Genomic DNA, 12,659 nt, shown 5'->3' on the forward strand with positions numbered 1-12,659 from the left:
ATGGAACACTTCAGTTATGAGAGATTGAGGATACATGATTACTGTAATACCATCAAGAAAGAGGGATGATAAAGAGGACTGATTTATTTGCTTTAAGGGAATTGTTGGTTACCTTGTGAAAGACAGTTCTTGACAGGTCTGGATACTTTGAGTTGGATCACTGTATTCGTCTGCTTTGACTACATATTATCCTTTTCAGCCTCCTGTACTAGAGTGAAGAATATAGTTTCCCAACAAGAACTAAATTCCTTACATTATACAAAAAATTTTTGTTTTTGTTTAGTAGGCTGGTGCAGATAAACTGGCTGTCAAGGAAATAATTATAACAACCAAACCTGCATGATTCTTCCTATGGTGATTGATTAGTTACATAAATATAGTTCTTGTTATTCTGCCATTTGTGAAGTGTCAAAATATAATGCTCTAGCTGAAACAGTGATGTATGTTTTGTTTTAGAAATTCAGCATGAAATTTGTAAAACACTGTCTTTCTTAATGCTTGAATCTTATTCTTTTATCTTTAATGACTTGGTTTGCTTGTAGGCAGTTAGCAGCTACACTGTGTATTGTGGAAAATTGTTCTGGAAATGTCGTATGTAGTACTATTCATGAGAGTTATTGAGTGGGTGAGAGCAAATAAGGCTGTTCTTCATCTATTCCTGGCAGTACCTCATTAATGCAGGAAATGATGAATAAGCATCAAAGAGAAGCATTATTCATATTTTTACATGTTTTAGTGATGGATTTCAGCATAGGGAATAAATCAGATGCATATTTCTCTTTGAAGCATGAAGTACAAACAAACTGCTTTAGAGTTTTAGATTAGTAATATTGCAGTTAATTTAGGTTTTTTTGTTCTGGCTTAGTGTATAGACTAATGTTTGATAGATTTTGTATATTTTCAGAGTCGTATAAAGAGAATACAACAGACTCTGGTGCGCAGTGAAAACATTCAGCAAAAATTTATTCTGTATAAGCTGTGTAAAGATATGGGACCAATTCCATTAGCTGCAAACAGGTCTGTCTGAGTTTTTAACCCTTGTCTAATTTTTGTGATACTATTTCTTATGTAGACAGATTTTAAGCCTTTTTAGGATAGCAACTTGAACTGTTACACCACATGACTTGATTACAAAGTCATATTAACTGCCATCATGATTTTATTTGCATGTAGTGTTTGTAATTTGAGTAGGAGAGGAAGTACAGATTACTCAGATGCTTACTTATATGTATTAGGTATCCCATTCTGTTAATGTCTAGTTCATACTTGCATGACAAGAGCCTATCAGTCATAAATAGGATATTGTTTTGACCAGTCACATACTATATCCTTTATCAAAGGATAATGTCATTTCTTAGTTTCTAGGCTATGATCAGAACTGCTTTTCCACATCAGTGATGGGTGAGTTAATGTCATTTCTAATCATTTTTGCCCATAACATCACAAACTCCCTTAAGTTGGAAGGATCACACTTGCCTTTGCAACGGAAGTGAGAAGCAGCTTTGTGTGGTAATTGGGTTTTATGCAGTGTAGATACAGTGCAAAGTTAAAAGTGTCTCGAGTGTAATGTCTTATTTTGCAGCAATTTACTGTTGTACACTCAAGTGAGTCTGTTGTTGTTTGCTGATGATACAGCACTAGTGTCAGATTCGAATCAGAAACTGCATAAGTTGGTGACTGAATTTGATAAAGTGTGTGTAAGAAGTAAGTTGAAAGTAAATGTGAATAAAAGCAAGTTTATTATGTTTAGCAGGGTTGCGGGATAAGATATTTGGCATGTGAGTTTGAATAGAGAAATATTGGAGGAAGTGAAGGGTTTTAGATACCTGGGAGCAGACATGGTAGTGAATGGAATCATGGAAGTGGATGTGAGTCATGGGGTGGCAGAGGTTTTGGGACACTGAAGAATGTATGGAAAGAGAGAACATTATGTGGGAGGGCAAAAATGGATATTTTGAAGGAATTCCAACAGTATTATATGGATGTGAGGCATGTGCTGTAGATAAGGCTGTGTGGAGGGCGGATGTGTTGGAAATGAAATGTTTGAGGACAGTGCATGGTATGAGGTGGTTTGATCCAAAATTTGTAGATACTTTCCCTTGTCTCTTCTTTTTCCCTATCTTAATCCTGTTTATATTTCACTTAAGGCCCGGGCTTGATGTGGACTTTTGTCCATGACTGGAGCCTCTGTTGAAAAAAAAAATAAAAAGAGTAAGAGAGGTGTACAGAAATGGTTTGGACATAGGGAGAGAATGAGTGAGGAAAAGTTGACATAAAGCATATATGTTTCAGAAGTGGAGGGAACAAGGAGAATTAGGAAACTACATTGGAGATGGAAAGATGGAGTGAAAAAGACATTGAGCGATCAGGGTCTGAACATGCAGGAGGCTGAAATGCATGCATAGTGTAGAGTGAATTGGAATGATGTGGTATATTTGGGTTGATGTGCTATAAATGGATTGAACCAGTCATGTGAAGTGTCTGGGGTAAACCATGGAAAGGTCTGTGGATCCTTGTTGTGGATAGGGAGATGTGGTTCAGTGCATCACACATGACATCTAAAGGATTGGTGTGAGCAAACATGGCCATTCTTCTTTTATAGGAGCTACCCTGCTAATGTGGGAAATGGCAATCAAATACGAAAAAAAAATTTTAAGCTGATAAAATGGGTCTTATGGATTCTGGAGAATATAGTATATCCACTCTCCTCATTTTTGCCTCCGATGATCCAAAAACGTTTTCTTATTCTCTCTCAAGTTCATCACCCCTCTCTTACCCCATCAGTCTTTTACAACTCTTGCCCATATTCACCTTCTGCCCATATTTTTAAAACATCTTCAACTCCCTAACGTCATACCTTTATTTCTGGTTACAGGATTTTTGTCTCGTACAAAAGGAATTGAACAGTAGTACTAATTATTTTATATTATGAAAACTTCTTTGAGATCACCTTAGAGGAGGCTTTACTTTTCTTTTTAAAGAAACGAATGCTATCTACAGTTTTTCTCCTTTACGAAACAGGATATGCTGTGTATGTAATGGAGGATTCTCAAGCTGTGAATTCACAATCTTTCCAAATGGAGTTATGGCTCACCCCACTTGTGCACCTAACCCCAGTGTGTGTCCTCTCACTGGCACTGTCTTTCAAGTATCCCATGATGATGCAAGGAAGTCAAGGACCAAGAAACAGTACTCGGGATGAAGGAAAAATGTATTAGTTTGTCAATGAACATTTTTTTGTTGGAATGCATTGAGTAACTGCAGTTCATAAATTGTTCAAAGAATGTATTGGGTGATGTAAATTTTATTTATGTAATTTATTCAGGGTTAGTTGTTATTTTGTACATTGTAAATGTAAGTACTTGAGAGATGGAATATTCAAGTAATAATCATGTATGATCTAGTCTTGACTCCAAATAGAATAAGAAGATTATTTTGGATTTATTCAGGTACCCATCACTCACCATAAAAAAGTATTCCATTTAAGAAATGTGAGACTTCAAAACCTGCAGAATCAATGCTACTCCATCATCTTGAGTTATTGCTTAAGGAACAGAAGCAAATGGTTTCAATCCATAGGAGTAAAATGTCCATGATTCCAAAACAGTGCACGGTGAATATTTGTGATAAATCTTGATTACTTTACTCAAGGTACTTGTCTGTCCATTATATGAAGAGATGTAGAATGCATGTGTTGCTGCTGTCTAGTCTTTAGAGAACAGCTGCTTCACTGTAGAGTATGTAAATACTATAAAATATAATAGGATGAAACTTAGAACTTACAGAAAAATGGTATTACTGTTTTAGAATTGAGTGTAATCAAATTTTGGGCTTCAGCTTATTGATAAGGACAATAATGTAATATATATGCAAGTATTTTCAATTTGAGAGTAAAGTTTTGGGTTTGTTTACATTGGAGAAAATAGATAGCTAAGTGACATCAATAAACAGAATTATGTTGTTTGAAAATATTCTAATCCCAAATATTGATGTTTTTTATAAGATGATTTTATTGTAAATAAAATATGATGTATACTTTATAATCTCATTGATTACTTGCAACGAAGCATTCCATATAAACACCTTTGGGTCATTAATACATGGTTATGTCTGATTATGTATATTTTATCACTAACTCCATAACCTTTTACATATATCTATTTGTGTCATCTCTGATGCCTTGTTCCCTTCAGCACCTTAACTTTTTAGGAGGTTGGAGGGTCTCCAGGGTGCCCTATCCTATCACACTTCCCTTCATTGCTCCATACCCCACACAACTTTTGGAGTTGTCTCATGTCCAACAATTTTCCTTATTTTCCCCTCCCTGGATGCTTACTGTTTACCCCTACCCCTAACACTATTTCCTCTTTCCTCACTTTTATATGTTTCCTTTGCCTCCTTAGGATTGTAAGTTTTCTCCACAAAACCAAACCATGTTAAGCTTATGTCTGCACTTCAGCCACTCTTTGACATCACACCCAGTCTTTTGTTCTCCCTGACATCTCATTCCCTTATGCTTCATTATTATTTACTCCATCCCACCTGCTTATGCTGCAAGTACCCTTCAAATAGCTAAAGTCAGTAGTGTGATTCCCGCAATTGTTTTCTCTGTCCCTTAATAATTGTTTTATTTTTACTTTCTTGGTTACATTTTTTCCCTCATAATTATCCCTAAAGATCCAAACGACTTCCTTCACTCATCGTGCTTAGTGGTGCATAAGCACTTATATTCACACACCACATAGGCTGCTTTCATTTTAACCCATATCAGCCTTGAATTCACTGCCTTGAAATTTATTATACAGTCATGGCTAATTCTGCTAACACATATCAGCCTTGAATTTACTGCCTTGAAACCTAATGTACAGTCTCAAAGATTATTCTGCATCAGGAATGCCATCTTATCTTTCTGTTTTGTCCTTTCATTATTGCTAGACTTTGCACCTAAACATTCCTCTTAACCAGAACATCCACCCTCATTTTATCTAACATAGCACCTACGTCTACCTTTTTTTTCACCCTGGTTACAACTATGCACATTCAGACAACTCATCTTGAGCCTTTAAAGAAAATTCCTTGCTTGTTTTTTTCTTTCTTCCTCCCTTTAGAAAGTGATGATACAAGAGGATGGGATGCATTTCCTGGACCCTGCTCCTGCTTCTGTTTGTCACCTTCACTAGCATGCTGGAGATATGTGGGTAAGTTTCTAATTTCCTAATTCCAAGTAGAGGTGTGTAGTTTCTTATTCCCCAATCCCAAGATTAGGGAACTTAATACAACATAAAGATATAATCATAAGTACTTGTCAGAAAGGAATGAAGGTAAAACACACCATAGCTGTTGCTGTGAGAAAAGGGTGACAGGCTTATTTGAGTTGGGGAAGGGCAATAATTCATTTTCATTTCTATCCATTGTAAAAGGTGTACGTGATTCATCAGTTTTATTTTGAGCATTTATTAAATGGTTATAGGGCCTTTGGAAAAACTTCAACCTTTCATAACATAAATGGGAACTAGTTATTGATGATGATAAGTAATATTTACAATTTTGCCTCGATAGAATAATTGGAAAATACAGTTACAGGGTCATATAATTTGCTGTTGTTTATTTATAATTCCACTTCCCCTCCTCTGCAAGCAGATATACATTTTTTAATACTTGATTGCTGTTTCTCATGTTTGTAAGGTTGCACCGGGAACAGATGAAGGAAGGCTGTATTCACTTATAGTATAATTTCTTCCCTGATATATGTTTTTAGCCTTTGGCTAGATTCCAACTCTGTGAGCTTAATTACTATTATGAGAAATATTCTGAGAGAGCAATATGTATGTGAAATTTATAGATATAGAGAAAAGCATATGATTGGGTTAACAGATGCTTTATGGAAAATGCTTTGAATATATGGGATGAGTGGAATGGCACATGGAGTAGTTTTTACCAAGGAAGTAAGGCATGTATGTTATTGGGAAGGAAGGGGATGAGTGGTTCGAGGGTGGGAGTGCTGAGGGTGGTAAATGCAAGTCTTCCAGCAATGGGTGGATTTACAGTATTCTGGGGGTGGAGGGGGCATGGGACATGAATTAGTTGGATTGTAAATGACACAGTACTGGTGACATACTTTAGAAAGTCTGCAAACTGATGACAGACTTTAGGAGTGTAATGGATGAAGGTTTAAGAGTAGAAATGAATAAAATTAAGGTAAAGAGTAGCATAGGGATAAGATAGGATGGTCTGAGTAAGTTTAACCCCTTGACTCTTCTAATCAAACTGGACAACTCCTCCAGACTTAAATTTACCCAAGTCTCATGCTACTGTTTCAAGGATGCCCAACTTGGATGGTTACAGAGGTGGCAGTGTGATAATTTCTCCCGAGTCAGTCGTCCTCCAGGGGTTAAATGGGGAGGACCTGGTGGATGTGAAGTTCATTAGGTACTGGAATACTGCAAAATGTTAGTTGAAAATCAAGGTACAATCTCATATAACAACACAACACATAACCTGTTATAATTGAAATATTTGAAAGAAGAAAATAAAATTTTTGATGTATAAAATATTTTTCCTTTAACAATAAAATCTTTTTTCTTTCATACTTATTTGCTAATTCATGCATGAGTATGGTAGCGTCAGGAAAAGAGGAATGAGCTTCAGAGGAAAAAGGTGCTCAACTGGCTCCTTCATGATATCAAGATATTCCTCATCTTGCATTTTCTAAAGAAGTCATGGTCATGGCATTTCACATCTCACCAATTGGCAATCTGCTTGTAAACAAGTCCAGGCTTCAGCCAATGGTTTGTCTGCACTGTGATTCATTATTTCCTGCCTCTAAGGTAAGTATAAACATTCCAATTTGTCTGTCAAGAATAATGTCAGCGCTCATGGGAATGAAATACAGAAGGCTATGACTTTAGATGCGAGATTATAGGTGCTTTGGAGGTTTGATGCTAGCAAGAGGCCCATGGCTAGAGCCAAGCTCATCACCACATCAAGCTCCCCTTACCCCTGCATCATTTTTGGAAGTGTGTGTCAAGTACAGCCTAGGATTAGTTCTTGCATGTATACAGATATCTTTTGTTGTAGCATCTTATGTATCTCACTCATGGACCTAAACCTAGAGTACTGAAATTGGCAATTAAAGTGAATTTGTTGGAGGTTAAATCATTGAAAAGAGAATAATGAGGCATATCTGTAAATGCTCCATCACTGTCATCCTTGGTAGTGCTATGCACCATTTGTGAATTAGCTCTCCCCTGAAATATTCAAACCAGTCAGAACTTGTTCAAAAATATTTTTGGAGGTATATGTAAATTTTCCACTTTTTCCATCAGTCTTTGCAGAATTTGCTGCAGTCTCATTGCTGTTAAAGGCAAATGCTGACCACTCAATTTTATTTTTGCTTTAAATATCCATTTAGTACTCAAACTAGACTCTGCTGATCCCGTTGGGTTACTATTATCAGTCACCAGATCACCTTGCTCAAGATGCTTAAGCACATACAATTTCACTTCTAAAGACTTTTTTTTTTTTTCTAAAGGCTTTTTCACAAGGGCATGACTAGGGTGAAAATTATGAGGCCAATAACCTGTAGAATGGTAATCATTTCCTAAACCAGTACCTCTTCAGAATCTTTTCTTTTTAAGTTCATCTTAAATTTTTTTGGTTTTCTTATTTTGTATGGGCTTGCATTTCTCTGCCACTTCTGTGGTTCCATCTTGGATGAATTTCCTGGCAAATACCTTACAGACTTGCCAGTATTTCCCCAATTTTTCTATAATTGATTTTCTACTTGCCTCACCTTCCTATTTATCCCACATATCTCATGCCTTATTAGAATTATTTGTAATTACCACTAATCTATTGGGAGTTTAATATTCTGGCTTCTTTTGAATCCATGTAGCTTTCATCCACACTAAAACCATAAGTGACCTGTTTTGTCTCAACACTTTAATGCCAGTCATCTGAACCATATTATGTCTAGATCAATCTGTTCACATGACCCTAGTTTGAAACCGCTTTTTATTCCTCTAGATATCCAGTTTCTTAATATCCAGCTCTGACTGCCTGTAATGAATGATTTCCTTTTTCATTCCTTCATTCCCTCTGTTGTCCCTTACTTTTCCAGCACTTCTTGCTACTAAGGACACTGTTAGCTGAGTAAAGTTTTTATATAAATCTTCCATAATTATTCCTTTGCTCTCTCAAGCAGATTAACATACATTGTACTAATGTTGCCTTACAAAATTTTTCAGCTTCATTCCACTGTCATTATATTACCTTTGTTTCTCGTTTTTCACGTTTATGTTACATTTAAAAGTCAGAGTAGGCAGATCATAGAAACTATAGGAACTGCCATATTGTATTTAACTGTACCAGCATGTAGGAATTACTCCAGTTTATGCCACAGAGTGAAATGAATCACCTCCTCAGTTTTCCTGAAGTACTAAGTAATGGTAATTAAAGAAAAAAAATACAATTATGAAGTTTGTGAAGAGATGGTGTTTCTCATTTCTTTATAAGCTACTTTCTTTTTACACCAAACTGTCTCTGCTACCCACGTGATTTCGTATCAGGAACAAGTGAACAACAGCCTCTCATTAGCACTCATGTCTAAAGTACTGAAATCAGAGCCTGCCATCCACAACAAATCCCCACATGGTTCACTTGACCACTTCATATGACCTGGTTCAGCCAACTGTCAGTACATATCCCAGTATGCCATACTGATCTGGTTTCTCCTCTCCCATGCATGCCTCTTCCCATCCTGAATTTTTAGACCCAAGTAAGGTATCCCAAAACAGTCTCCCCCTCCATTTCTATCCCTTCCCCTGTTCCCCACATCTGACACACACATCCTATCAGTTAGGCAGTCCCCGCTTATCCTTCTACATATCTGGACCATTTAAGCCCACCAGTCTTCTCTTATTACTACACCCCTTACGCTTTCATTATATACGTGATCACCTTGCCTCACCATATAATAATTGTCCTCAGGCACTTCACTTTCCATAAATTTACATCCATTACAACAATGTCCATCTCTAATTTTTTCATACTTTTTCACTTTTTCCTGCATTAGTGAGATAGTACCAAGAACATGCAAAGAGTGGTCTCATTTGCTTACATATATATTGGGGAAGAGCAGTGTGGTTTCAGAAGTGGTAGAGGATGTGTGGATCAGGTGTTTGCTTTGAAGAATGTATGTGAGAAATACTTAGAAAAGCAAATGGATTTGTATGTAGCATTTATGGATCTGGAGAAGGCATATGATAGAGTTGATAGAGATGCTCTGTGGAAGGTATTAAGAATATATGGTGTGGGAGGCAAGTTGTTAGAAGCAGTGAAAAGTTTTTATCGAGGATGTAAGGCATGTGTACGTGTAGGAAGAGAGGAAAGTGATTGGTTCTCAGTGAATGTAGGTTTGCGGCAGGGGTGTGTGATGTCTCCATGGTTGTTTAATTTGTTTATGGATGGGGTTGTTAGGGAGGTAAATGCAAGAGTCTTGGAAAGAGGGGCAAGTATGAAGTCTGGTGGGGATGAGAGAGCTTGGGAAGTGAGTCAGTTGTTGTTTGCTGATGATACAGCGCTGGTGGCGGATTCATGTGAGAAACTGAAGAAGCTGGTGACGGAGTTTGGTAAAGTGTGTGGAAGAAGAAAGTTAAGAGTAAATGTGAATAAGAGCAAGGTTATTAGGTACAGTAGGGTTGAGGGTCAAGTCAATTGGGAGGTGAGTTTGAATGGAGAAAAACTGGAGGAAGTGAAGTGTTTTAGATATCTGGGAGTGGATCTGTCAGCGGATGGAACCATGGAAGCGGAAGTGGATCATAGGGTGGGGGAGGGGGCGAAAATTTTGGGAGCCTTGAAAAATGTGTGGAAGTCGAGAACATTATCCCGGAAAGCAAAAATGGGTATGTTTGAAGGAATAGTAGTTCCAATAATGTTGTATGGTTGCGAGGCGTGGGCTATGGATAGAGTTGTGCGCAGGAGGATGGATGTGCTGGAAATGAGATGTTTGAGGACAATGTGTGGTGTGAGGTGGTTTGATCGAGTAAGTAACGTAAGGGTAAGAGAGATGTGTGGAAATAAAAAGAGCGTGGTTGAGAGAGCAGAAGAGGGTGTTTTGAAATGGTTTGGGCACATGGAGAGAATGAGTGAGGAAAGATTGACCAAGAGGATATATGTGTCGGAGGTGGAGGGAACGAGGAGAAGAGGGAGACCAAATTGGAGGTGGAAAGATGGAGTGAAAAGGATTTTGTGTGATCGGGGCCTGAACATGCAGGAGGGTGAAAGGAGGGCAAGGAATAGAGTGAATTGTAGCGATGTGGTATACAGGGGTTGACGTGCTGTCAGTGGATTGAATCATGGCATGTGAAGCGTCCGGGGTAAACCAAGGAAAGCTGTGTAGGTATGTATATTTGCGTGTGTGGACGTGTGTATGTACATGTGTATGGGGGGGGCTGGGCCATTTCTTTCGTCTGTTTCCTTGCGCTACCTCGCAAACGCGGGAGACAGCGACAAAGTATAAAAAAAAAAAAAAAAAATATATAAATGACTAAAAGGTAAGGAAATATTCCTGTGGACAGTATACATTGACTTATGATGGGCTTTGGGACATTAGTTCCATTGCTCCAAAGGTGAAAAACAAAACAAGCAGTATTATTCCTCTCTGATAACTGTGATTGACTGGCCTATATGAGATGGGCTACTTGGTTAGGTGGATACTGCACTAGAATTGACCATGTTTGTTAAATTTACATGGTAAATCCAATTGCTCTGAAAGAAACATGATACTCTTGTACCACTCTTTAGAAGAAATCGTCAATGTTTGTATAAAGTTATCTTTTAGAGAAAGAACATAAGGAACAAAAACTTATAATAAAACACATTAAAGTACACGGAGTTTATTGTGTGTATTTTATAAAAAGAAATCCTTCCAGGTCTCAAAACAGCATGATTGTACGACAGTGTCCAATAAATACCAAATTTAGGAATGTATATATAATGAAAATAACTCCATCATATACATAAAATCTTGTTTAATCTGTCTAAAGCAATGTCTTGAGACAAAAGAATGCATGAATAAGTTAACATTTTTTTTAAATAGAAAATTCTAAAAACTGATGATGAACTAAATGAAAACAAAGGACATTTTTTTTTTTTATAAATATTTTACAGGACACACCTATACACTTTACTTACAAAACATTACCTACTACAACCAAATCCAAGTATCATAGTTCTATGTGGTGTTTATGACTAGAAGACTCTGAAAAATAAAATGAAAATGTGAAACAGAAAAATATAAAAACATATCTAATAATTATACTTTTAAAATATGTCAAAGGTGAGTAGCAGAACCATGTCTCATGTGAGCGGGTCTATGGAGATTCTGCAATTCAAATTTGAAGAAGATTTTGAGCGACTGGGGCCTGAACATACAGGAAGGTGAAAGGCGTGCAAGGAATAGAGTGAATTGGAACTATGTGGTATACCGGGGTCGACGTGCTGTCATTGTACTAAACAAGGGCATGTGAAGTGTCTGGGGTAAAACATGGAGAGTTTTGTGGGGCCTGGATATGGAAAGGGAGCTGTGGTTTTGGTGCATTATACATGACAGCTAGTCTGAGTGTGGACGAATGTGGCTTCTGTTGTCCTTTCCTAGCGTGCACGCTGGGGGAGGGGATGTCGTTTCATGTGTGGCAAGGTGGCAGCAGGAATGGATGGAGGTAGCATGTATGAATATGTGTATATATGTATGTGTATGTGGGTGGGTTGGGCCATTCTTTCGTCTGTTTCCTTGCGTTACCTACCAAACGCAGGAGACAGCGACAAAGTATAATAAATATAAATAAAAAATTCACCATTCTGGAGGAAATTCAGTTTTCACATGTAGGGATTAGTAACACATTTCAGCAATGAACACAATGATGGATCACTGAGTGTTTTTTCAAAATTGTCTATATTTTTCTAGTTCTGATGACATCTAATACAACCAAGCACCAGAAAACTCTCCAACAGTACTGATGTTCATACAAATAATTTCTTCATCTCACAGATAACACCAGCTCACTTCGTCATGACACAATTTTAAAGGTGCCAAACATTTTACTTGTTCCCCAATGCACTCACTGTCCTTCAAAATTGTCTTCACTAATGAGGAAACCAGCCTTAACTCATGCAAGATGGAAATGTGTCTTTAACCACCTTTGTGCTGTATAATTTCCTTTTTCATCTCTAAATAAATAATTTTACATTTTCCAGTCATTATGAGTAGGACAATTGGATATTTACAATAAATTCACCAAAAGTTCCAGAACAATACGGTAGAGATGCACAAGGGACCACTGCAACAGTGGCACTGTTTATGAGGAAGAAGCTATGCACTGAATGCATCCTTCCCATGTATTCTTCTGAGTATGCAACTTGCATTTCCATAACTAACAAATTTTTTGCTGTCTTGAAAAATTAATTTATGCGAGTTATGGGAAACTTAGTGTAAAGTCGGATTTGTGCCAGTCAAGTCTTCCATAAATTGGGGAGCCACTGTACATAAACTAGAAAATTATGTTCTAGTTAATCATAACACTACAAGCTCATGGAGATACTTTCAAGCGTACTTAAGAATAACTGGCACTTAAGAGTATACAGTAATTATAAGGACTGCT

At 37.3% G+C, this 12,659-nt stretch overlaps 2 protein-coding genes across 7 annotated transcripts in view; one reads left to right on the forward strand and one right to left on the reverse strand.

Moving 5' to 3' along the window:
* LOC139765660 (transforming growth factor-beta receptor-associated protein 1 homolog) overlaps positions 1–4,035 on the forward strand; it is a 57,173-nt gene extending 53,138 nt beyond the window's left edge. The window contains exons 16-17 of the mRNA XM_071693367.1: positions 905–1,017; positions 3,022–4,035. Coding sequence (XP_071549468.1) covers positions 905–1,017; positions 3,022–3,202 — 294 coding nt within the window. The 3' untranslated portion in view covers positions 3,203–4,035. The remainder of the gene's footprint in view (positions 1–904; positions 1,018–3,021) is intronic.
* Positions 4,036–10,879: 6,844 nt separating this feature from the next.
* Uggt (UDP-glucose-glycoprotein glucosyltransferase) overlaps positions 10,880–12,659 on the reverse strand; it is a 73,946-nt gene continuing 72,166 nt past the window's right edge. For all 6 annotated transcript variants that reach the window (XM_071693373.1, XM_071693370.1, XM_071693369.1 and 3 more), the window contains one exon: positions 10,880–11,260. In XM_071693373.1, coding sequence (XP_071549474.1) covers positions 11,226–11,260 — 35 coding nt within the window. In that variant the 3' untranslated portion in view covers positions 10,880–11,225. The remainder of the gene's footprint in view (positions 11,261–12,659) is intronic.

The sequence above is a fragment of the Panulirus ornatus genome, chromosome 55 (genome assembly GCF_036320965.1).
Source record: "Panulirus ornatus isolate Po-2019 chromosome 55, ASM3632096v1, whole genome shotgun sequence".
NCBI lineage: Eukaryota > Metazoa > Arthropoda > Malacostraca > Decapoda > Palinuridae > Panulirus > Panulirus ornatus.